Genomic DNA, 24,378 nt, shown 5'->3' with positions numbered 1-24,378 from the left:
ATTTTTAGTCACTTTTGTGGGCGCGATCCCAGAAGAATAATATAATATTAATTCAAAATTGGTGTCAGTTTAAAATATTGTAAACGGGTTAAGGTACACTTAATGTTTTTTTTAGCTTAATTTAAAGATTTTCCATATTTAGAAATCTTAGATTTTTAAACAGGTTACTAGGAAACTTTTACAAAAAATTTTTGGAAATTTTTTAAGTCATATTCATAAACAATTTCGTAATCAAAGAGACTAACAGTGGCAGAAATACATATATGCAGGCAGAATTCAAAAGCATAAAAAATTATTTGTATTTTAAAATAAATACATTTTAAAAATTTTACTTTGATGGATTATTTCTACACATATTTGTTTAGGAAAAAATAAAAAAGTCGTTTTAGTTTTAAAAAACCTTAAAACAATTTTTTTTAAATATATTTTTTGTGGTCAACCAACCACTTTTAGTCAGAGTATATTCTTCTAGTCTTACCACGGTCACACTCAACTTTATTTATCTTGCGATCGGAAACCAACTGTTTCATTGCAATCCCCAAGAAGCCGGCTGCCTTCATAAGAATTGGACAGTACTTCCCCATGATCTGGCAGGATGGCCTACGAGAAGCGCCTGCGATCGCAGAACCTCGTGCATCTGCTGCAGAACCGCGAATCCGGATACACCAACGTGGGCAGACAGCTGGGCAGGATGCCGCTGTTGGCCTACGAGCGGCCCTTCTACAAGTGCATCACGCCCTGCCTGACTATTGACTCGATTACGATTCCGCCGGTCTATCTGCGCAAGTTTACGCCCGATGGCAGCAAACTTCTGGCCTTCTCCCAGGATCAGCGCAGCCTGATCATCTACAGCTACAGGGGACTTAGTTGCGCCGCGGTGGGTGAACTAATACGCCAGGCGGACGTGGGCAGTGGGGAGTGCTTTAGTAGCCAGGACAGCATCCTCAAGAGCACGATCTTTGAGCGCCTTTTTGCCACCAAGGAGGCACTGAGTCTCTGCCAGGGCGACTATGGCCTGTACTATCTGCACCGGGAGTTCAGTGTGTTCCTAGAGGAGGGTCGATATGTCCTGCTGGCGGCCATGACTGTTCTGCGCGGCGCTCTGCCGGTCGATGACTACGTCCGGTACCCGGATCTGTTCGACAAACTGGACGCCTTCTCGTATGTGTTCTTTTTAGTGGACTTGGAGCTAGGCTTAGTCACAGATAGACTAATTCTGCCAAACGACTCCATCGTCATTGCCCACAATCACGGCATATCCGTGTTTGGGTCCACAGTAACGATTATGTCCCGGCTGCACCAGTGCGTCTACGTTTACTGGGTGAACGACGGTAAGTTCCACGAGCAGGAGACGATTGGTCCCCGGCCGCGGGACTTTATCGAGAAGGCAACCACAAATTTTGACAGCCTAGACGCCACCACAGTTTTGCCCATAACACACATTAAACAGCGCGTCCTCAGCTTCCTGTACCGCCAAATTGATGCTGATAGTGCCGACACCACGGAAAAACTTAAGGAGTTTTACAAAAACTTTGAGTTTGTAAGTAACTGCATAAACATTGTGAGTAGGCTTCCCATCCTTACATACATTTTTTTTTAGATAGAACACATGATCATGGAGAGAATGCAACTGGTGAACAAGGAACTTATACTTTTGCGCTATGAAGAGCGGCCCAAAGATACCGACACCATGCCCATGCCTCCATCACCCCGCCGCTTGTATGTATTCTATACTATAACTGGCGAGGAAGTGATTGGCGTGTATCCGGATTATTCCATCGACCTGCTGCAGATCATATTGCAGTTCTATGACCAAATGAGCAATGTGCGATCCCTGCAAACCGGAGATGCGCCCTCGTTGCCACTGCATTTCTTTCTAAAGCAAAACTTTGTGGATGCCAATGAATCGGTGCCCTTCGTTCGACATGCGGCCTTGCGCTTTAACCCCAGCGTACCAGTCAGCTCCCAGAGCCTCTCGCCGTCGCCCTATCTAAGGTTCAACGAATTCAGTTACGACGATCGGTACGTGTCGCCTCTGGAGCGACCCAATCCTTGCTGCGCCGAGCCCATTGTATTTCGTGACCGTTCCACGCAGTCGATTAAGTTCAGACTGCACGCCACAGCCCGTCGGCAGATTAGCCCTCTAGCACCTCGGGAACTGTGCGCCTTTATTTGGCATCCCTTTGAGCCACTGGTGCTCAGTATCCAAAAATGCATGAACAGCTACGCCTACCACGTGCACTTGTACAACCACAGCACGGTTGTGGAGCAATCGAGTGCCTAACATACACTGTATATTTTTGTATAATAAGTGTATAGTAAGTGCGTTTTTTATATGGCAATACATGTGATATTACAAATCTTGTCTCCCTTCAGAAATATCTTCAGTTGAAATGGTAGGAGAACAGATATTTTTATTATTTTACTAAAGAGTGTAAAGCAGTATAAATGTGACAAACACTATTTAATTGGACTTGGCTACATTGTATTGAACGTCGACTTGAAACCTGAGGCCCAAACCAATGTTTACAATTTCCTGTAACATTGTATCGCGACTACGACTACGTTGAAGATTGGTGGTGCCCGTCCTCGTTGTATTCCTTGTTGACCTTAAGGGAGTGATTAATAACGCTCGAGCCGCCTGGAGGATAGTTTGGTGCTCCCCCTGATCCTGCGCCGGGAGCAGTCTGCTGTGGTTGAGGCTGATTGGAAAGCGCGTTTGGGCTGTTAGCCGGATTCTGTCCAGGAGCGGTCTGTGGTGGGTAGCCGCCTTGATAACCGTATGGGCCGGGGGGATACATTGGCGGTGGAGGAGCTGGCTGAGGCACTTGTGGTGCTGGCGGCGGCATATATGGATTGTAGGAATATGGAGGGTAGCCACTCATTGGCGGATACCCAGGATACGTGGGATATTGCATTGGATATGGGTACATAGGGTATGGTGGCATATAGCCCGGACCACCATATGCGGGATAATTGTACTTGTGCTCCGTTGTGGTGTACTTGTGATTTTTCTCTCCACTGCTGCTGCTGCTGCTGTCGCTGCTATCACCGTTCACCCGGACAACTCCGTACTGGAGTACCAATACCATAAGGACTCCAATCGCCACACAGCTCTTCATTGTTCCGCTTAACCACACGACGTTCGTTTATTCTAAGCTCACGGGTATGACTAAATCTTGCTCACGAAAATACCTTGTCCGTTCAGACAATTCAAATAGCCAGCGCGTGCGTTAATTTTGATAAGTCGACAAAAACATACAGATGCGACAAGGTTGCGATGGGGTCCACTAAATTAATTCCCTGTAAGAGTTTAAAATTAAAAACAATTTCATTCGGAAATTAAAATTGAACCACACATACTATACGCGCTCAGTAATAAGCCAATATATTATTATTATAACATTTTGTTGTCTCAAAATGATGCAAGTACTCATACTTATTTATTAGGTATTGTGTGTCGGAACAACAACATTTCCTCCTGATTTTGTTATATATTGCATAGAGGCTGTGTTCTTATCAATTTGACGCAAATTAGGCGAAACAATTTTTATAAATAAACTTAACAGAAGACTGCGACGCTTTTATTATTAAGGCAACTAAACTTTTAAATAGAGCGGTAATCAAAACTAGATACTAGAAAGTAATAAATGGGTTCCATATAAATTGGATCAGCAAGATAAACTTTCTTTTGGGCAGAGTATTATCATCTTGTTAAGTCAATAAACCGGATGCTGCTGATAAAAAAACAATCAAAACAGACTGTCCGTTGACTATAAAAACTTTTAAAAGATTACGTTTTGGGAAAAACCCTATGTACTTCTTCATTGTCGCAATTATATGAAATATATTTAAATGATTTCGCTAGGTAAACGTTTCCTACTGCGTCTAATTTACGAGGGTTGGCAAAAAAGTAGTTTCTAATTTGTAATTTATGTTATTATTCATTACCTGAAATCGATGTTTATGTTTGTATATCAATTTTTATTCGAAAAATAATTATAGCTTAATAGACTACAAAAGTGGTAGCAGTTCTAGTTGTTTTCGTTCTTGCTGGCAGCTGCTGAAGCCTTCAGACGATTCTCCTTGACCAGCTTGCGCCACTCCAGCCATTTGGCCAGCTCGGGCTGCTCGCTGCCTCCGCCCTGCTGTTCCAGCTGCATGTAGTAGGCCTCGCGCAGAATTTTGAAGGCTTGGATGCTGTAGTAGGGCTGCTGTGTGACCGGATCAAAGTAGCGGGCTGGCAGCCTGGTGATTGGACAGATGCCATTGCTTGCTTTTGGTGGCGGTTTGTGGCGGAAGATGTTCTGGAACACCTTGTCATTGAAATCGTTCTCAATGGTGACAAATGTGCGTTCGCACTTTCCAGCGAGATCCTTTAAATCGCTCGCAGGGTTAGCTGCGCGAATGGGCTTTCGCATTGCTGGCATGGTCAGTGAATGGTAACGTATCGTGGGCCCGGAGAACGTGCGCTTGGTGGGACGTGATTTCTTCTTCTCCAGCTCCATTTTTTGGAATTTCTCTATAAATTCAGCAGCAGTTTGCAATGTAAATGCTACCTTGATTGCTTTAAATACCCACCCAAAGATTTAATGTTTTCTTCCTCGGTTATTTTGGCCTCCTCCAGCAGCTCCTCCTGCGTGGGCATGTAGTCCTCCACACGCACCTTCTTCTTTTTGCGCTTGCGGGCATCGTCCAATTCCTTGAGGCGTATTTTGGTAGCCTGCGTCTTGATCGCCGTGGATGTGCGTATGGATTTGCGGCCGGAATCCAGGACCGTGAAACGGGGACGTGGCCGCCGTTTCGTTACCCCACCACCAGGTCTTTTCTTGTGCAAGGCCGGTGCGGCCTTTGTTTCCTTCTTGGCTGCAGGCTTTGTTTCCTGCGGATACCATTAAAACTCATTGAAAGTAATCACAGGACTATAAAGTATTTAAGAATCGTTTGAACCTTATAAGCCTTTGTGTTAACGCCACCGCGTTTTCGCTTTTTATCGGGCGCCTCTTCCTGATCCGAAATGGGCTCATCATGCTCATCAATACTAAAGTCCGAGTCCACCACATCCTCCTCTTCGTCTTTTTGCCTACAGAGTGGATTTGTTATTGCTTATATATTCAAATTTCTTTAAATGATTGGTTCCCACTCGTATTCCTTATCCTCTTCGTCCTCCTGAAATCCACCATAGGATGTTTTGTAAAAGTCGTCCTCCTCTTCCTCATTCAGTAAATGGGCTATTTTGTTGCCGGCATTGTTACGCCGGGAGCGCGACGCAGCCATTTTTTGATAGTTCTATATAAAAACTATGATAAAATATTTTTTAATAATTTATAAATGTAAACAATCACAGCAGTGTGACCGATGCAGCAAATGTAGTAAATATCCCGGAAGGTTGAAGACGTTCGATTGCGTTGCACATACGAATTGTTGCAGCCCTGGAAATGATAAGGAAACTAGCTTTTCCAGTAATTGAATTGTACTTGTCAGGTGTTTTCAACACGGTTAAAACTATTTAAACACACAAAAAAGCAAGCAGCTGCTTTGCAATCGCGTTGAATATCATTCAGTATTTGAAATACTGGAAGTCGGTCACATCACTTTCAAGCCGCCCTGGTCACACTCCTGGCTTGTTGCTTTTTATTCTGCCGGCCGCCTGCATTTCCTGATTTCATTTAATTCCATCAATTAAAAGACTGCTAGCAACATGTCTGGACAATGGGAGGTGGTCTCCAAGTCGCGCAAGCAAAAGAACCTGGACAAGAAGGTGACTGCGCACAGCGAGAAGAAGCGTATTGAGGCCCAGCTGCCCAAACTGGAGGAGCTGTGTAAGAATCTTTTAAAGAGTGCACCTGCTAATGCGATAACATACTTGCCCCCGCCCTTGTATCCACTTCGCAGTGCCAACTCAGCGGTATCGCAATTTGTTCGGCTCCGGCAACAACAACAACAACAAGTCCCATTCCCCTGCGAAATCTAGTTCAAGTGCCTCATCTTCCTCAAAAGCCAATAAGTCGCCAGTTAAAAAGCAAACCGTAAAGAATGCCGCTGGCTCGACCCTGAAAAAGTCCACGTCTTCAGCTGCTTCGAAGCCAAAGACCCTGGAGCTGGCCCTGAGGAACGTCACCCAGGATGATTTTGCAGCTCAACTGGAGCAAGTGAAACTCAGTTGTCCTGGCTCCGAGCTGCGCTGGTTAAGTCATGTATGTTTCTTAACGGGATTTACCTTATTCCTTGCTAACCTATCGCTATCCACAGATTGCAAGATACTTTAATGAAGCCTTGTCCTATGACTGCGATCCCATCTTCTCTGGCCGCTCCGCTCAGTATCCCAGCAACTTGGCCAGTGCCTCGCTCAAGTATTCGATTGTGGAGTTTCTGGGCAGTGTGGGCGAGCAAAACCTGGAGTATTTTTTCTACTCTCTGCTGGATAGCATGTCAACGGATCTGAACAATAATCAGACGGTGGCAGGCTACAAGCTGATCCTACAGTTGATCGGGCAAAACTGGCCGAACATTTGCTCTAGGAACCTGGCCAAGACTGCGTTGCTGAGGAACTCCTACCAGAACCGCAGCAACATCTGCCTCAGCATCCTGTGGGCCATCGGCCAGGGTGGTTATCAGTCGCTAAACGAGGGCGTTCGCGTGTGGCAGAACCTGATGCTGCCCAATCTGGAGCTAAAGCAGTACTCCAAGTTTGTGGTCGAGTATATGGAGCGGGTTCTGAGTGCAGCTGCTGCCCGAAAGTCGTCGGATCCTCTGCAGCTCAACCAGCAGGAGTTCTTTGCCACCTACAATGCGCTGAATGCGCCCTACACCAACCTGCCCAAGGAATGGCAGCAAAGTTTGAAGCGAAGTGCGCTTTTGTTGCTTGTTAGTCTGAAAACAATTAATAGTATTTCTCCCGTTTAACTGAACTTTCTTTCTCTTGTGTTTAGCAAAACTATATCAACAGTCCTGTGAAGCATGCCAACATATTCCTTACGCTCTTCCGGGAAATAAGTGCCAGCTCCAAGCAGACAAATGAGATCGAAGGCTGCATTAGTTGTCTGCTCAGCAGCGGCAGAGATGATTGTCTCCGGGTGTGGCGCATGAACTACAAGAAGCAACAGTTGCCTAGTCTACTGCTACTCAAAGCTATAGGTACGAGACACAATTGTGAACATACATTTAATTTAATTTAACATTCTGTACAATGACTTATTGTTAATGTCGTATCTAATGTCGATTTCTAACCGTTTCCAAGACGACAATTGGACCACGTCCACCCATGAGTTGGCTACGTCGGCTGTATATCACTCTTTTCTGCAAGATGTGGAGAACCTGAACGATGAGCTGCAGGGAAGCAAGCGGAATGAAGGTCACCTAGATAGTTTAAAGGAGGTTTTGCTGGTGAGTGCGGCTTAAATATATCACAAACTTCAACGAAAACGGTCCTGATCCCAGTTAGATAAAAGTTTAAGGTGTATAGGTTAAGGGTTAGGGTTAGGGTGCAGGTTAAGGTTCTTTTGTGTTACGTAGCTCTGGTAAAAAACTAGTTATTATATAACATATTTATTTTGATAGCCGTTAAAACCAATTGAGCCGAACTTAAATTAAATCAGGAACGCTGATTACAAATTTGAATTTTCACACATCTCTGGTAACACTATTTCCGTTGAGCCTTCGTAAATGGTCTGGCTTTTGTGCATTGTCTAGTCTGGTCACACTGCTGTCGTGAAAAGAAAAACGAAGGTATAAACTTGTAGAACTGACAGTCAAAAGTGAATAAATATTTGCAATCGGTGCTAAAAAGAATGATTTGAGCTTATAAGACTGCAGCTAGCCGAAATAAACTCCCCCACGCAGAGGTAGCGCAACAATTAGCGGATAATAGAGTTAGAGATCAGAGGAGACGCTGCCAACGCGACGTCGCTGTGGGAAAGAGATGGAAAGCGCTAGCCGGCGTTCGCCCAAAATTTCTCCGCAATTCAACTGGCCTTTAAAGCCTGGAGTGAGCATATATTTATGGCCCGCACCTTAATTATCGCGTCGTCGCAATTGTTGTTGCTGTTGCAGTGCAAAGTGCGTTACGGGCATAAGTGTGCGTGTCATTATTAACGGTTGTGTATTCCGTCGTTTTGCACTGGTATTGGTGGCAGCTATAGCTGCACTTTTCCCATAGCGTTGCCATGCGGGTTCCAGTTGCCGCTAAATTTCTCCGAGCAGAGCAGACGTGTTGCTTTCGAAAAGAGAGATTAGGCATCATTGTGGGCATGGCCATTGGGCATCATAAATTGCCGCATTATCGGGCAACATTCTTATCAGTACACCCAATTTTCGCCTGATCTGATGCTTATTTTTATTTTCCTATTGACTGATGTGTTCCAGCTGCGATTGGCCACTCGTCACTCACCTCCCGCTCCCACTTCCCTCTCTTCTCCCGCTAGCGCGCACTCTCCTCCTCTCTTCGCCTCTCCCTCCGCACTCTCACTTTCGTTATTGCACAGTGGTGCAGTTTCGCACTCTCACCTGAAAAGGTCGCAACGCCACGATTCCGAATCCCCGCGTCTAAAAAGTACAATTTTAAGATTGCTTCAACACGTGGCATGTCCACGGTGACCCTGATTCTCGTCGGCCTTCTACCATTCTTTCTTTCTTTCTTTCACTCCGAAAGCATAAAAGAGACGAAATTTCGAGGGCATAAGCCATAGTTCATTCAACTCTTTTGTCCACAGAAATTTGAAGAAACTATTGTGAGTGTAAATGATACTTTAGTTTTAGAGGCAAGGTATGTTAATTTTGCCCAAATTTGAAATTGGTCATTTGCCAGAAATTTAAACATAAAATAAATCTATGATAACCATTTTAAAAACTCGCAATACTTTAAATTGATTATTTAATTTCCAACTTTTAAAAGTAAATATATATGACACACGGATTAAGTTAGAATGAATAAACTCATTATCTGCTTAAATTTGTGCAACATTTAGTTAAGATTAAAATTCGAGTTTTAACCCAAAGGCTGCAGTTTGAATATTAATGTTTTGTATCTGGACAAATTGGTTTTATAACTACGTATTAAAATCTTTTTAATTATCCCCACTCGCGGTTTTTGCTTATTCTCATATCTTAGGTCATCGAGCTCAGTCGCAAAAAAAAAAGCTCGGTTTAAAAGCTCAAAAAGTCTCGTCATTCTTTTTAGCAAACACAATTGCACTGATAAACATAATAAATAATTCCATATTTTTTGCGAACAGCTAAGGAATAATATAAATACTCTTTGTAATCGAAACGCATTGAAATTAAGTTAGAAAATGGCTCAGGTTAAACCGAAAAGTAACAAACAGGGCGGCAAACCAGCGCCGGCCGCCAAAAAGGTAAACAATTTACTTCAATCGAATGATTCCACAACATTATCTTCCCCCAGGATTTAATAGTTTAGCATTCTTATTAATTTTCTTATTTTATACTATGTAGAGCGTCCAGGAGAAGAGCAGCGCGCAGCAGAAGAAGAACAAACAGAATGCCGCGGCACAGAAAAAGCGATGTGGATGCTGCAAGTGGACATTGGGCAGCATCTTCATCATCGCTCTGATTGCCGGTGCTCTGTACTACGACACCGAGGTCAACGGCAAGGGCGTGTTCGAGAAATCTGCCACCGGCAAGGTGCTGAAGAATGCCGGAGTGCTGCCGCATGTCCAGAAGTCCTGGTACACGGTCATGAGCGCCGGAGCGCGGGGTTACAAGTGGGCGGAAGTGAATGTGCCGCCGTACACAGAGCCGGCGATCAAGACCACCGGCGACCTGTGGAAGCTGGCGAGGAATGCGGCCTGCAACGCCTTCCAGAGCGGCAAGGGATACTTTGGCGCCAAGTGGCCCGTTGTGGCCAAATTCGTAAGTGTCTTTCAGTCGGCGTATGGATGAGGTCATGCGCAAACCAGTTTTAAATTAATATCTAAATGACTTTCGGGCTCCTTTGTTAATATGTGCTATCTAATTTCTAGATTGACCAATACGTGCCCAATTTGTCTGGAAAGATCGAAGCTTTTGCCGCGGGCGCTAGCGATTTAGCAGTCAGCAGCTACGAAAAGTCGGTCGTGCTCATCAAGGAAAAGGTTCTTGTGTAAGTTTGCCCGCCTGTCTGGCTCTGATTTCTTTGAGAACGCATCCCTTATGATTCTGAACTTTCTTTAGTGGCCGTCTCTCGCCCGAGAACATCAATCAGGCGCTGAACCAAACGCGTAACGCCGCCCTGGAGTACTACAACCAGTTTCACAAAAAGGTCGACGCATACGCTAAGCTCAAATGATTTTAAGCGTCAGGCACGCTTACCTCTCGAACAGCAACATCATCAGCAGCTGCAGCAGATGCAGACACAATACGCGTCATAGTAAATAGTGGAAGGAAGCCCAAATTTTTCGCAATTAGTTAAAAACCGGAAAATGTTCTATCAGTCGAAACTCAAGAAGCCATTCACATTCATCAACAACTTCTCGTCAGGTCTAATTAAGAAAAAGCAATACGAGCAAATCTTTGTGGATGCCGATAGTGTACACTAACAATCTAGTAAATTCAACCTCTATACTGATAAATTAGTTAAAGACACGAGAAATTTTTTGTTGTACAACATAAGTTTAAACATTTTTCTCCGAGTTGAGAAAACATTATTTTTAAATTCGTTTACAACGGCTTGCGAGTTTTGTGAAAAGTTCTATCATCAAAATTTTGTAATTGTAATTATTTAAGTGCGTTTATTGTGGCAATGCGCGAAGTGTTAACTCTATTATGTTAACTGAACTTAACAATTCCAACTGCATTTTGAAGGCAAACAATAGATTCAAATATTTTTATACTTTTACTTATAGTTTTCTTACATTTGTGTGTACATTTCCGTAGAATCCCCAATACTTGCAAAAAAGCGCGAAACTTTCGATTCGATTTTAAATCTCATTTGTATATTTAATGGAAAACACGATTTTGCGTAAATAAAATAAAAATGAAAGATGTGAAGTAAACCCGTAAATTACTAAGGGCGTATTTTTTAATGTTATCTGCGTTTGATTGCGTTGTTGGGGTATTTCGATAAATCGTAAGATTCTGAACACACCTGTTGGCATGGAAAGCAGTGCTACCTCTATCCAAATTCTCAATCCCCAAGGTAAATTTTTAGAAAGCAGTTTATATTTCCCAAAAACGACTGAAAATTAGATCAGTAACATTTCCCGGGGATTATTTTTAGCGCAGTTCTCTTGAAACAAAGTAGCTTATATGCCTTGAAAGCAGTACAATTGCGTGAAAGAACTAAAAATTTCCCAGTTCTAAATTCTTATTGGATATATGTTTCCACCCATCTAAGCAGTAAGGGAAATTTCTAAGCAGTGCATCATGATACAAAGCAGTGCACATCAAAAAAAACAGTTGCATATTTGAATAATAATTTTAATGTTTTTTAATAATTTAAAGACAGATTATCTTTACCTATGGTACAGGAATTCGTTTTCCTATGAAATGGATATAATTTTCTCTTAATTGGAGCAATAAAATTTAGTTCCAGCTTACGTGTAGTTGCATAAATACTCCTTGCATAATTTCCCCTTTAGACTGTTGCCCCTTGAAATACAAGGATTTTTCCGAATTCGCCGCAACGTCAGGCGTATTCGGAGTGCCCCTGTCGCGTCCTGTTTTCGGATTTGTCCTGTTCGTGGCTGGCAGGACTCGGCTCACATCGGATCGGTTACTTGCAGCGAGGAGGAAACAACAATACGGAAAAGCTCCGGCCTCGGATGCCGCAGTATCAAATGTATTTCAAGTCGCGGCGCACGTGTTTTGTCCTTTGGCGCGGATGTGACTTCGACTCCTTATCGCAGACTGTGGACTTGGCCGCGAAAGGATATCTCGCATTTGCCGCATTCGATTGTGGTGTCGCGGTTTCCCAACTTGCCCAAGTGCCGCATGTTTTTTCCACTTGTGCGCGACGGCACTAAGGTCGATCGACTTCGATTTCGCTCAGTGTATAAGGCTCTTGAAGCTACAGTGAAGTTTCGAATTGTAGGCCGCTTTAAGCGGCCAGTGAAAGATATTGCCCCCCTGTATCAACAACCAACCAAATACTAACATTGGATGCTTGAATACTTCCGTTTATGGAGATATTCGTCGTGCTGCCAACATCCAAAGTGAGTCGAATAACAGCTCTAATTACATTAATATTAATCCACCTACACAGCTCTATCGCATTCAACGTGGCTCGTTTTTCCCCCCTCTAAAACTGGAGCACAGATAAATCAGAGAAAAACATTTATTTCACATCGGAAATGAAGTCGGACGGGCGACGTGATTTAATGCCAATCGAAAATGCATTTGTTACTCGGGTTTCTTGCAAATTATACGCTTAGCGATAGGATTGAAACAGAAAACAGAACAGAACATTTCTTCGTGACTTCACCTGAAATTCCTGCCAGTTGCATAAACAACCGGGAGCTCTGTGCAGAAATAAATGTTGAATCAAAGTTTTTCCAAGTTGAGATGGAAGTTTTACCAAGTTCTCCTTCGCCTTATCTGCTGTTGAAGTTGCCTCGCATTTTTTCGCTGAAATCCGGGGCAGAATAAAAAATCGGAACAATCTAATGAGCACGTGTATTGCGGATAGACTTTGCAGTGAGTCCTCATTCCTAATGAGTTCTTGTGGTAATATGAAGTAAGGACGGTAATTAATTCCGTAAACCGCAAAAAATGCAATTGGGATGCTTTTGAAAGGTCAAAGTTGTGTAGTCAATAATTGAACATTCCACAGACAGCCAATAACTGGTGTAGTTTTTGACTTTTGAAAACTTTTTCAAACATTTTAGGTCAAATGTTAGCACTAGGATTGTTTTATATATTGGGATAAAAGCATTCGATGCTAGTTTTTTACCATATAATAAAGAACAAATAATTGCAACATACTATAACTTGAACATTTAATTAATTTAATATTTAAGCAAACTGGCAACGGGCTTTGTGGGAACTCGTTAAATACTACCATAACCGAAATTTAGAAGAAAACTTGTTGGACAATTTGCCAGCTGCCTTTAAAGGGACCCGACAAAGGCCAAGGACCTCGCAGGACTCTTTGCATGTGGCATTAATTAAGTGCCGCTTGAGGGAATAGAAGTAGATGAGCTTGTCTCTCATTAATCTTATAACCTTATAAAGAATGGCTTGAATGGGGAATATATACATATGTCCGGGGACAACACCAAAACCAAAACCAACAAAAAAAAAACCGACATTGAAATCGAACCGTTTTTCTTGCTCTTTTCCCTTTTCGTGTTCCTCTAATTGAATTTGCCTTCGAGCTTTTTCTTTTGACTTTTCTCCTTAAAGATCAAGTGGTCTCCAGGTGCTTTTGTGGCTTTTTGGCCGGTGTCCAGGTGATTAATGTGCAACCAGGTTTGTTTAATTAACTTGCATTTATGCCTGACGTACACAACGGTAGACAAAAGCCAGACCTCAAACTTGATAAGTGGGATTCCTTGAATTTGAGTGACTTAACCATATAAGTACAGTATACACTTTTAATTAACAGCAGACTATATTTGTGGCAAATAAATTACAATGGCTGAACATCATAAATGCACCATTATGATGAAAATCCATTTAGTTTGGCATTAAATCATCTAAAAAGCACTAAATTCAATTAGCCATCGATGCCACGAGGATAACAATGGCTGTGTGCATTTCGAGCATTTCGAGCCATGTTAATTCGACCACAATTCTTTGATTGGCATCGCAAGAACCCAATGACCCAATGACCAACAGCTCATTACGGAACACCACGGATGAAATCGTTAAAAAGCTGCGATTGCCTAAAGGGTCAAGGGACATAGAGTCGATATTTATTGAATACAATATCTCTTGGATCGTTCGTGGCGCACTTAAAGTGAAACAAAGCGCAGTGTGTGTGTAATTAACATTTTAATTGGTTGTTGGCCTTTGCACATTTACTGAGTGATCAAGGCTATGATCAAGGGAACACCTGTCCGCTGAACAAATTATGTGTTTTATGGCCAAATAAAAAAACTATTTGAGTGCGGCTTGCGGAATGTAAATATAATTGCGATGCTTTAAACTGCTCCTGTGACATGGTGGCGATAAGCAACTTGCCACTACCGACAATATATGGGGGCTTAACAAACACAAACGCACACATTCTGCAGCAGGAAAATTAAATGAATGTCGCAGCCATTTGATAGCGGATAAATGATGTGAATGAGGGACATTTATAATGAAGAAGTAAATTCTGAACGAACATTGAATTTTATTGAAGAAGAAATTCAAATTCCACATACCAATTCCCACAGACTATCAATATCCCTTTGATTTTGTAAGATGTAACTATTAAATTACATTCTCGGACCTATAAATCATTTTCAAAAATGCCACAAATAGGTGCTTTTATAATTATTCAAAGATTTAAGTTAAGTTAAACAGCATTGGAATGGGAGCAATAGTTCAAATTAATTCATTGTAAGAGCTTTTAATTAATATTTCACAACTAATAGCGTTAATGAAAATGTTTTCTCCCTCTCTTTATAGAATGCACTTCAAAAGCGATTGGGGAACCAAACCATTAGCAGTTATGTAAACCAAAATACCTAAAGTTGTGGGGCTAAATTACACTCATCTAACCGCCTTTGAGGTGTAAATAAATATAAATAAGTAAGATCCGGCTCGCAGGACCATGGCTATGGAGGGCAAATGCTTCGGTTGCATCGCAACGCCAATCCTCGTGATAATGATAAGCATTTCGAGAGCCTGGACATTGCAGCAACAACACTTGAGTCCTGCCATCCAACAGCATCCTGCAGTTAAGTCGTTATGTAAGTATCTTTCACCCGAATTTACAAACGTATAATTCAATAAGGCTCATACAAAAGCATATTTCAATCCCTTCTCTGTGACTTGAATGGTATGTGCTATAAATTAACAATTGCTCAGCACCGCTACTTTAGTTTATGAGAATTTTAGATAGCAATTGTGAGCCAAAATTGGCTAACACGAAAGCACAAGTTAATTAGTGGACTTTATTTTGTAAGCGATAAATGGAAGAAGGTAAATGGAATAATATGTTTGCAGAAAGGACACTATTGAGAACTGACCTAATTTGGCTTGACAAATCAAATATGTTATCTCCGCCTTGCTCTTCCTGACTAAATTCCTAGTGTGTGGGGGAATTTCCTTTTTTTTGGCCTAATGCAGTAAATGCCTAAATCAATTATGGCCAGCAGGCGAAACAGTGAGCTCGGAAAAATAGGCAAATAAACTGAATGAGCGAGCAAAGAATAAGATCTACTTAGCACATGTAGACTTTAATTAAATCATGGCCAAGAGCAGAGTGAGTACTCAGACAGGAGACACCGACGAGCCACCTCGACCTTCATCCTAATCTCCCGACATTCAGCCAGAGCACATCCTTCGTCTCCTGCGGGAAGTCCTGAGTCCTGAACGGTGTTGTGTTTGCGGCTTTCGGGCGAAGGAGGCCAACGCACCATGGATTTTTATGTTTATGCTAGACATTACGTGGCCATGTTGCTCACATTCTGTACTGAATAGCAAAAACACAAAACAACTAAGATGCTGTGCCATTTGTGGGGACTAAAAAGTCAAGTGTTGAATCACCGATGAAAAATATTAATATTAAATCCTGCCTTTTAAACATATTTCTATAAACAAACTCATATATGTTATTATTCGACTTAAATGCATTGCAATTGTAGTTGAAAGTGCTTTGCCTCAAACTCTATCGATACTCGCCTCACTGCTCCCTTTCAATCTGCCCAATAAACCCAGAAAAGAAACAATTGCTCTATTTGTAAGCCACCTGCATTTGAGCTTGCTATTCCATTGTCAGAGTTTTTCCCTTTCTGTATAGCTTCTGTTTTTCCTACTGTTTCTACTGCATCTGCTGGATGGCTATTGACTTTTCTTGCCCACTGACTTGGTGATGTGGGCAATACCAGTGGGGAAAACCCGTCATAAGGGAAACTCAACCGGCTGTTCCACACCTTGTCGTGTTTTGGGCCAAAGTCAGCCGCAAAAGTGCAGACAAGCAAGTCGAAGGAAGTGCAGGAAGAAGATGGGCAGGATACGAGGATGTCTTCAGTCCCGAAGGACCTGCAGGAGCCACCTGGCTGAGGAGTCCGGAAAAATCAACTCTGACTTTGCTGTTGTTCAACTTCGACTTGGCCAGAACGATGAGGAAATGCGGAAAAGCAGGAAAATGATCGTAAAATTATTTTATTGTCCCCCAGCCTGGCCGCACAATTAAACTCGAATTTGTGCGAAATCCTGAAACCATCAAGGGGAATTTATTTAAAATTCAAAAATTCCGCTCAGGCAGTTGTCGTGGCAATTAATAAAAGTTACAATTATTTTGCAGCAACAAAGAAGATTAAAGAGCGGTGATTGTGACTATTGTTGCCTCGTTTAAGAAAGAGCATAAAAATGCTAATAAAAAGGGGTTTTCATGCAATATGTTTTTAAGTGGTATTACATCTTAAGCTGCTTTTACGACTTTGTTTTATTAAATAAGTCAGTTTTCAATGAAGTCAGGGGAAATACAGACAATTATATTGATGCAGATTCAATTTTTGGAATTAATGAGCAAAGCCGACGCATTAAGCAGTCATTCAATTTAGTTGGCATTGATATTATGTAATTGCAGTTCTTTCCTTTCAAATAGGAAAACAGGCAAGTAACCATGGTTAATTATTCCGTCAAGGATACAAAGGAATGCTATTTTAATATTCATAAATTTCCTGGTAAGGTAACTTCAAGAACAATCGCACAAACGTATGAGCATGTGCACGAGAAAGCAATTTTATTTCCCATCCGATATTCCACTTTGGTTGGGCACAACTTCATGGCATTGTTGTGTGGATGTTGTCCTGCAATCAGGACCCTTGGCTATTACGGCGTGGATATAAGGAAACCATATAAATACAAGCTCATAAAAATCATGGCTGCATGTCCTTTGTGTTGAATTGTGGCTCGTAGTCCTGCCCCTACAATTGTGTGCCCCACAACTTCTTTTTAGGTCAGCCCCCACATGTTTTTCATGTTTATTTACCAATATGTTATGATGTATTTACTGAAGCGGTTTTATTTCTTCCTACCATTAGTTAAAAAATATCAATTTGTTAGCAACCACTAAGTACGCACAGTGCCATACGTTTTCGGTTCATACTTTTCAAAATATCATTTGGGAAAATGTTCGCTGGATAGATATTGCATTTAATTTCGGCTAATATGCCGAGCACGTTGGCCCAAATGCAATCTAATTTGAATGACTTAACGAAGGGCCAAAAACAAACGGATGCCATATTCCTGGGGCACAAACAAATGCGAGTTGCACATGTGGCACATATCGCAGCTATCCTGCAGCCAGATGCAGATAAGCAGGATGTGCTCATCCTGCAGCCCCGTGTAATTGCATGTGTGTAACTGGATTCAACCATTATTTGATTCTGCTAAAATATATTGCGTTTTGAGGTGAATCTAATGACTAGAAATATTTATATAGCCATAGGCTGGTTCATGCAGCATGTTAAAATATTGAAAATATTTATAGAAGTGATGATTGAAAGCACGCCTATTTACTTGCAAAATATTTTCTGTGTTCAGTAGTAATTGTACAAATTGAAATACTAAGAAGGACATTATGTCACTAAGCTGCTGCAAAGACTTAAGGTTTAACATTTGCTCAATTACGATGAAATCCAGTCACTCGTGTACTAGACTGAAGAACCAATTTCGATACATGTGTAAATAATGATTTTGTTCTGCGGTCGCTGGAGTGAGTTGTATTCGTTCAGCTGAAATAATCGTTAGACATAAATTTCTGGCGAAAAAATATTAGCTTTGTGTGCCGTTCACCTAAAGCGCCTAAAACAAAAATCCAACAACTTTGTTTGTTTCAAGTCTTTCTACTTTTGTGTCGCATGGGTATACTGATTTGCTGGTGTGATTTGCCACGAAATTGTTAGGAATTTGTATTTATTGTATATACATAGGTATATGTTGTGCATTTTAAACCATTTTTCATGATTTATCTTTTTATAAGAAAGGTGTTTTTGTTACACGGAATTTCCTTTCTTTTAGTTCATGTACTATATATTGAAGATATATTGTATATTGCTTTTGTAATATTCTAGTAAATAGAAATATACTTCAAAAAACTTACAAAATTCGGAAACAAGAATAGCCTTATAAGTATTTAAATGAGTGGAATGTAACAACTTAGGTTCTGGATTTCCTTGTGGCGTGGCGAAATCTGTGGCAAATCTTTTCTACTGTGAAAACATTACCCTTACGAGGCATAAAAGTTGACATATGTAAGCTGCGATGCACATATATAGCCTTTTGCAAGCAAATACACAATGTAGAGGGTTGTGTATGGCTTGTGACAATAGGCCAAAAAAGAAATCAAAAACCAAGGCACACATCTGCACATGGGTATAAATTTTCGGAGGTTTTGTTGCGGGTTTGGGGCTAAAGTTGACTACTAAAGCCGTTCTGTTAGATTTATTTCCGCTTTTCTCACTTTTGTTGCAACTTTTTGTTTAGTTTTGTTTGGAGTTTTTGGTTGTGTTCGGCAAGATATGTGGGTTTATGTCGGGTCTAGACTTAGTTTAGTGTTTTGCATACCGAAGTTAAATGAACGTTTTTTGAGCCAAAATGTATGAAGCTATCATTTTAATATAGCTCTCTTTTTACACGTATATATTCATTCTTTGTTATTTGTACACATAGAGCCAAGTTGTAACAATATGTAATGCAAGTGAGCACTGCGCGTATATATTTTACAACTTTGTAATTATGCTAAACTGTCAAGGAAGTTGTTACCACGCCCCCCTGCAGACAAACCCGTGATATACCTATCATTACATAAGCACTCGGATACATTTCCCCCATCACAGAATTTCCACAAACTACTCAGAGCAGCAATACGATACTGGGCTTAAAACTAGAAGGGCAGAGAGTAAAAGACACGGCAGCAAACAAGCCAACTGCAAACGGTAGCAAAATAAGTCCACACACGCATTTTAACTTGGCTGACAGTGAGCACTCAAAATATATTCCACATATATTATATAAAATGTAAAAACCTAGAATTTAAATTTGTATGGTAAATGGCCTTAAGATTTTTTCGCTGAAGTCATTCTAATAGTTTGGAAATGTTTGTAAAATGAAACACTACATAAATCTAAACTGACGCATTCAAAATAATACAAATGCAGTTTTTTTCATATATTCAATTGATATTATAACAAAACGAAATTGATGTCCATTTTCGAAGGGACCTTTGCGGAAACGATGGTACATAACACCCAGAGAAATTCATTTCAATAAAACGAAATGGCCCATTGATGTCAGTGCCCACTGTATCCGAAGGGCTCCAAACTAGCAGTAACCTTTCCCAACTTCCAACTCCCGACTTCCCACTCCCGATTGCAGTTGGCTGATAAGGGGAGCTCCTGGTGGTGGGAGTGGCTTGGGAAATGGTGGGGTTGGGTGGGCGAAATCGCGAAGGGATCCTGGCGGCGCATGGAGGAGAAGCTGCAGCGGCAACAACAATTTCGCTAAATTACAAACAATGCTTATTTGTTGTTTATCTGCGTAAAGCATCTCTGTGACACTTTCAGGCCACGGCAGACTTGCCAGGAGGGACGGCAGGACCAAGGACAACAGGACGAAGGGAAGGAGCTGAGCAAATGAAGGGGAACCCCCTCGGTTCGTAATTGAGTTGATAAAGCTTTCGGTGCGGCGCACTCGCACTAGCACTCGCACTGTTTGTGTAATTTGTGTAATGCATGCAAAGTTAATTACCTCGGGGAGCTTGGTAATTAGAATTGTGATTGAACGCGCCTCGCAGTGCCGTTGACAAACCATTCCATCCCAACCCAACTCATCCTAACCCATCATAACCCCAACCATGGAACCAGTCACTCAGTTCAAATCAACACAATAAATTGGCCTTTACAAGCCATCTATGGGCTTTCTACATCTGTCTGGGCCACCTGATTGTTCTCGTCTCATTTGAGGCGTATTGTTCGAAAGTTGGCAGACGATTTTCAATTAACACGGCCGGAAAGTTTGCCGAGCACTTGAGAGTGCGTTTTGGCCACCGAATTATTGCCATTATTTTCGAATATTTTTTTTTTTGGAAAAATAAACTCAAACTAAATTAATACAAACTTTGCAGACAAAATTCGTGAAAGGTGAATGCTTAGGAATGCGTTTAAATTTACTGGAATGTATAAAAGAGCTTCTTCATTTTATTAGTTCAATTAACTATATACCATAACCATTTGCCTGTCCACTTCAGTTATTTATTGCATTTCATTTACGATTCCTTATTTTTTTATGAACGAAAGGCAAAAGTTATTCAAAAAACTCTTGCAACTGGGCAACTTTTAGCAATACCGAGAAGTGCAATCATTTTGCAGTTACCAAACAATTTAAAAGGAAAACTTTTTATGCATGACGCTACTGTCAACATTTCGAATGCACAAGCAAATGAAACGAAAAGTATTTATGAACGAAATTCAATACGAATTCTGAGCTATTTTAAGCTGTATACTTTGATTTTGCACCACGTTAATTCAATATAAATTTGAATGTGAGTCTTCAAATTCAACAAGATTTAGGAAATATTTAAAAATGATTTTTTTTCTGCTGCGTTGTAGTCCTGTTTTGCGTTTCTATTTTCTTTTCGATTACTTGCCTGTCTGATGTTGCCAATTCCTTGAAAGTTTTCATTGGGCCAATCAATTAAAAGCCATTTTTGGCTGGTGTGTTAGTTTTTTGGAGTGAAAGTTGTGACGAGTGAATTGGCGGCTGACAAATGCAGGAAATTGTTTCATAGTTGCTGGGCAGTTAAGACTGTTTATTGCTGGAAAATTGCAAATTTCTGGACTTTTATTGCTTGCGTTTTGAAGGTACTGAGCGAAGCTCTCCTGCAAACAGTTTTCCCCTGATAAATACCTCAAACGTCAAAGGCGTCTTAGCACTCAATGTAATTGAGCAACACTTAAGCAATATGCGCCTCATTAGTTGCCCTGCAAAACAAACAACCGAGTGGAAAGTGGAGAACTAAGCTCATGTGACAGCAAACAGCACACAGCACACAGTACACACGAGCTGAAGACACTCCGCACTTCACGGCAATTGGGGGAGGGAACTTCACAGCAGAATGATTTCCGTTGGCCACCCAAAAACCGGAATCGAGCAGAAGCTGCGGGAAACTCTAGAAGGGAGCTGGTTAACTGGGCGCCAGCCAGCTGCCTTAGTTTAGATATCCATATGTATGAGTACGTGCCATCTTCATCTCTGGCGTTCCGGGGACTCAACTTTTGCTACGTGCCTTGCTTAATTTGCAGTTTATGCTCCTCAGCTCTCGATTACAGATCCCAGTTCTCAGTTCTCACTTACCACTTCCCAGTTTCGATGTACCGAGGAATGCATCGAAAGTTGGTCTTTTCCTTTTGCTCTGCCATTTACCAGCTGCAACAAGTTGCACGCGCAAAGAAATATAATTAGAGGCGAGCAAGCTGCGTTTGTTTGTGCCACACGGACTTCCATTCCACTTTCTTCGCTGCCTGGCAATGTGTCTTCAAAACATATTCTTCTCATTCGACACTCGCTTCCTAGTTTATTGGTGTTCTTGTTTTACAAATATTGTGTTTTCGCTTCCAAACACGTAGCAGTTACTTTCTATTATCACTAATGGTGATAAGCCCAGCTAAAAGCAACTACATTTGTAAAAGTAATAAAAAGTTGTAGTGCTTTGATGTCCAAATTAGTGTAGACCTAGTGCAGTTTTCTGATTAGTTACTTTGTTAGCAATTTTAAATAGTAACCGCGTTCAGTTCGGGTAAAATTCTTAAATTAGCAGTTCATTGGCAAGTCTCCATGGTCCATACACGGTGTGTGCTCCAAACACGCTAATCAACCTGGATGATTTCGAATATGCACTGCGTGGAGCATAATTCAATGCAAATTAACGTGGAAATGGTAGAGCTCAGGTTGGTACGAACATGTGCTGCGCCTCTGGCCCCATTTAGATCCTGACAGGATCCAGCTATTTTGGTTATATTCCAGCTGAAGCTGCATTGTTGAGGGGCAGAAACAGGGAGCAGTTCAAATCCTGGGATTAACCTAAGGGAGTGGAGTTGCCGGGCAGGACTAGTGGAGTGGATAGCATTTGGAGCACCGTTTGTCTGCACTTTTCAAAAGCAACGCCACGGTATTCACCCATTTTCGGGTGAAAAGCTGTGAAAATGTGGGAAACGGGTCGAAAGAGCCACAAATTCGCTGCGGGACAAGAGTGGAAAGTTCGTGGTAAATAGTGGAAGAGGGGCAGGTTTTCCATTTAATGTTCGATGGCGCAACGTACTAGAAATGGTATTCTTTATCTATGGATTTATTTTCAATTTCCGTTGAGTACCCTCTTAATTACTTGTAATCACAGTTCGCTTGTAATGGCTTTAGACATTTACAAAACTATAAAACTGTCCTTGAAAATACAGTGCAAAAAAAGGAGACACCTTTTCTAGATTGCATCAAAATCAACAGCACTCATGAGGAGCTACAGGAAAGGTCGGGAGCGCTTCCTAAAGTTCGTCAGTGACAGAATCCTTAGCGATCGTCGTATGCATTCCAGATTTCGCAGGTGAACAGGTATCTTGGGTTTCCACAAAGCCCTGATCTGCGGTTTGCTCATCTGCACCTGGATCCCAACACTGCTGAACTCCCTGGGCGCCGTTGCAGGGTAACTGAAGTTCGGGAAGCTCGCAAAGAGTGGATGCACCTCGGTTTCCATGCCACCACAACTGCGATCGAAGAATCTCGCAATGATTTCCCGGTCGCAGGTCATTCGCTTCACGCAGCAGTACTGATTGGTGAACCTCAGCTGGTACTGGAGCATATCCTCGTACTCCCTCAGAATGTCCACCTCCGATTCCGTGGTGGGCATCATTCCGAGATGGTGCCGCGTCTCCTTCTCGAAGCAGTGAATCTTCTGCGAATGCGAGCTACTTCCGGGTGCAACCAGCAGCAGTAGTTCGTCCAGCTGCGACCTGCGAGTTGCATCCTTGAGCAGCTCCACCAGGACATCCATGCGGGTGCCATCCGGAGCATAGCTACCGTAGTGCGGGCTAATGGGTCGCCTACACACGCCCACATTCGGATTGTACGTCCTTAACCAGCGACCAGCGACCACTGCCATTCTGCTGCTCCTTCTCCTGTCCACCGAAAAGTGCGGCCCCTTGTGTGCTCTTAATGCCTCTGTACTACACATCCTTAACCAAATTTTGACTGCCTAGAAAAATAAAAATGAATTTAGCAACGACACATTACTGAATGTCAGATTTAAGAAATTGTTTTCATGGCAGGTTTTCAAATCTTGCTACACAGCTAATCTGATTGTGAATTTTATGTATTCAATTTTCATGTTTATATATATATTTTAATATAATTTTAGTATGGTATATATTAAAGAATTGCATCAGCATTAATAAAATTCCTTCTAAAACAAGGGCTGTGTGTGCTGTAGTTAATCAGAAAGCCAGAAGTTTTGAAAATGTGCAACCGATTTCCTCATATCGGCCAACTGTTTGTATAAATTCAACAGTTTTCTTTGGATTTTCACATTTGTTGCTCGTCCGTCGCCATGAATCGTTCGTCTCAAATATTCCTGGACTACATTGAGAATTTAATTTCCGTGGAAAGACCGCCTGGTGGATACGTTTCCCGATCCTCTGGCATGAAATCGATACGCATCTGGTTAGGTGATATCAACGATAATCACCCAAGAAAGCCGAATCATAAGTTAAACCCTCGAATGTTCCTAAACTGGAGGCATTTAAGAATTAACAGAGCTATCGGTGAGGTTGTTCAAGACAAAAAAGTGAAAAAGAAGAAAGAAATGCGTTCTTAAATAATTTTAAATCAGTTAAATTTATTGCAAAGCCGAAATATTTAAATGTTGATGAGCTTTCTCTTGTAATTCCGCTGAGTTATTGTCAATAAAATGAAATATTAAATATGCAATACCCGTTGGCTCTTTTAAATTAATTTCAACGAGTTGATTTTATGAGCCTTTATAATAGCTGGCGTGCATTAATGCCATAATTTACAGAGTTTACAATCCAAAAACGAAATAACGATTTCATTTTTATGCCGCCATCTGCTTCGCTTAGGCTAATGAAGCGTTCGCCGAGTAGCAGCATTGGCTCGTCCATTAGCCAATTAAATAAATTAAAATAATATTCACTGCCTTGGCAGGCAGATAAATACAAAGGGACCAACTCCACCAGCAGCTGAGCATAATGCAAACATATTGCCGGAAAGGAGCGGAGCAAT

The 24,378-nt window shown here is 41.6% G+C and overlaps 5 protein-coding genes across 10 annotated transcripts in view; 3 read left to right on the top strand and 2 right to left on the bottom strand.

The window, feature by feature from the left end:
• The first annotated feature begins 476 nt into the window (after positions 1-476).
• On the top strand, positions 477-2,449 carry LOC6527215 (DET1 homolog). Of its 2 annotated transcripts, XM_015197689.3 has the most exons (3): positions 477-1,540; positions 1,601-2,318; positions 2,377-2,449. In XM_015197689.3, the coding sequence occupies exons 1-2, from the start codon at positions 596-598 to the stop codon at positions 2,282-2,284; spliced, it is 1,629 nt and encodes a 542-aa protein (XP_015053175.1). In that variant the 5' UTR covers positions 477-595; the 3' UTR covers positions 2,285-2,318; positions 2,377-2,449. The 2 variants fall into 2 exon arrangements, with proteins under 2 accessions (XP_015053175.1, XP_002088309.1); XM_002088273.3 differs by lacking the exon at positions 2,377-2,449 and having other exon boundaries at positions 1,601-2,360.
• Positions 2,389-3,185, bottom strand: LOC6527214 (calcium-binding protein P). Its single transcript, XM_002088272.4, has one exon. It carries the CDS (start codon positions 3,120-3,122, stop codon positions 2,562-2,564), a length of 561 nt encoding a protein of 186 aa, XP_002088308.3. The 5' UTR covers positions 3,123-3,185; the 3' UTR covers positions 2,389-2,561.
• A 778-nt stretch (positions 3,186-3,963) lies between these two features.
• On the bottom strand, positions 3,964-5,371 carry LOC6527213 (vacuolar protein sorting-associated protein 72 homolog). Its single transcript, XM_002088271.3, has 4 exons — positions 5,144-5,371; positions 4,951-5,083; positions 4,582-4,882; positions 3,964-4,522 (listed from the first exon to the last, which is right to left on the bottom strand). Exons 1-4 carry the CDS (start codon positions 5,275-5,277, stop codon positions 4,035-4,037), a joined length of 1,056 nt encoding a protein of 351 aa, XP_002088307.1. The 5' UTR covers positions 5,278-5,371; the 3' UTR covers positions 3,964-4,034.
• A 231-nt stretch (positions 5,372-5,602) lies between these two features.
• On the top strand, positions 5,603-10,834 carry LOC6527212 (transmembrane protein 214-B). 3 transcript variants are annotated; one of them, XM_002088270.4, is made up of 8 exons: positions 5,603-5,822; positions 5,896-6,197; positions 6,253-6,867; positions 6,933-7,137; positions 7,241-7,386; positions 9,454-9,870; positions 9,981-10,099; positions 10,171-10,834. In XM_002088270.4, exons 1-8 carry the CDS (start codon positions 5,702-5,704, stop codon positions 10,283-10,285), a joined length of 2,040 nt encoding a protein of 679 aa, XP_002088306.1. In that variant the 5' UTR covers positions 5,603-5,701; the 3' UTR covers positions 10,286-10,834. The 3 variants fall into 3 exon arrangements, with proteins under 3 accessions (XP_002088306.1, XP_015053176.1, XP_039227394.1); XM_015197690.3 differs by lacking the exons at positions 5,603-5,822; positions 5,896-6,197; positions 6,253-6,867; positions 6,933-7,137; positions 7,241-7,386 and adding exons at positions 7,667-7,728; positions 9,234-9,353; XM_039371460.2 differs by lacking the exons at positions 5,603-5,822; positions 5,896-6,197; positions 6,253-6,867; positions 6,933-7,137; positions 7,241-7,386 and adding an exon at positions 9,217-9,353.
• A 922-nt stretch (positions 10,835-11,756) lies between these two features.
• LOC6527209 overlaps positions 11,757-24,378 on the top strand; it is a 38,905-nt gene continuing 26,283 nt past the window's right edge. The window contains exons 1-2 of one of the 3 annotated variants that reach the window (XM_039371464.2): positions 11,757-12,149; positions 14,551-14,834. In XM_039371464.2, coding sequence (XP_039227398.1) covers positions 14,696-14,834 — 139 coding nt within the window. In that variant the 5' untranslated portion in view covers positions 11,757-12,149; positions 14,551-14,695. Of the gene's footprint in view, positions 12,150-12,432; positions 12,631-14,550; positions 14,835-24,378 lie in introns of those variants that run through there. The other 2 variants (XM_002088267.3, XM_039371463.1) reach the window with 2 other exon arrangements.

The sequence above is a fragment of the Drosophila yakuba genome, chromosome 2L, assembly GCF_016746365.2.
Source record: "Drosophila yakuba strain Tai18E2 chromosome 2L, Prin_Dyak_Tai18E2_2.1, whole genome shotgun sequence".
Taxonomy (NCBI): Eukaryota; Metazoa; Arthropoda; class Insecta; order Diptera; family Drosophilidae; genus Drosophila; species Drosophila yakuba.
Note: the sequence above shows the minus strand (reverse complement) of the source record. Positions and strands in the feature narration are given on the sequence as shown.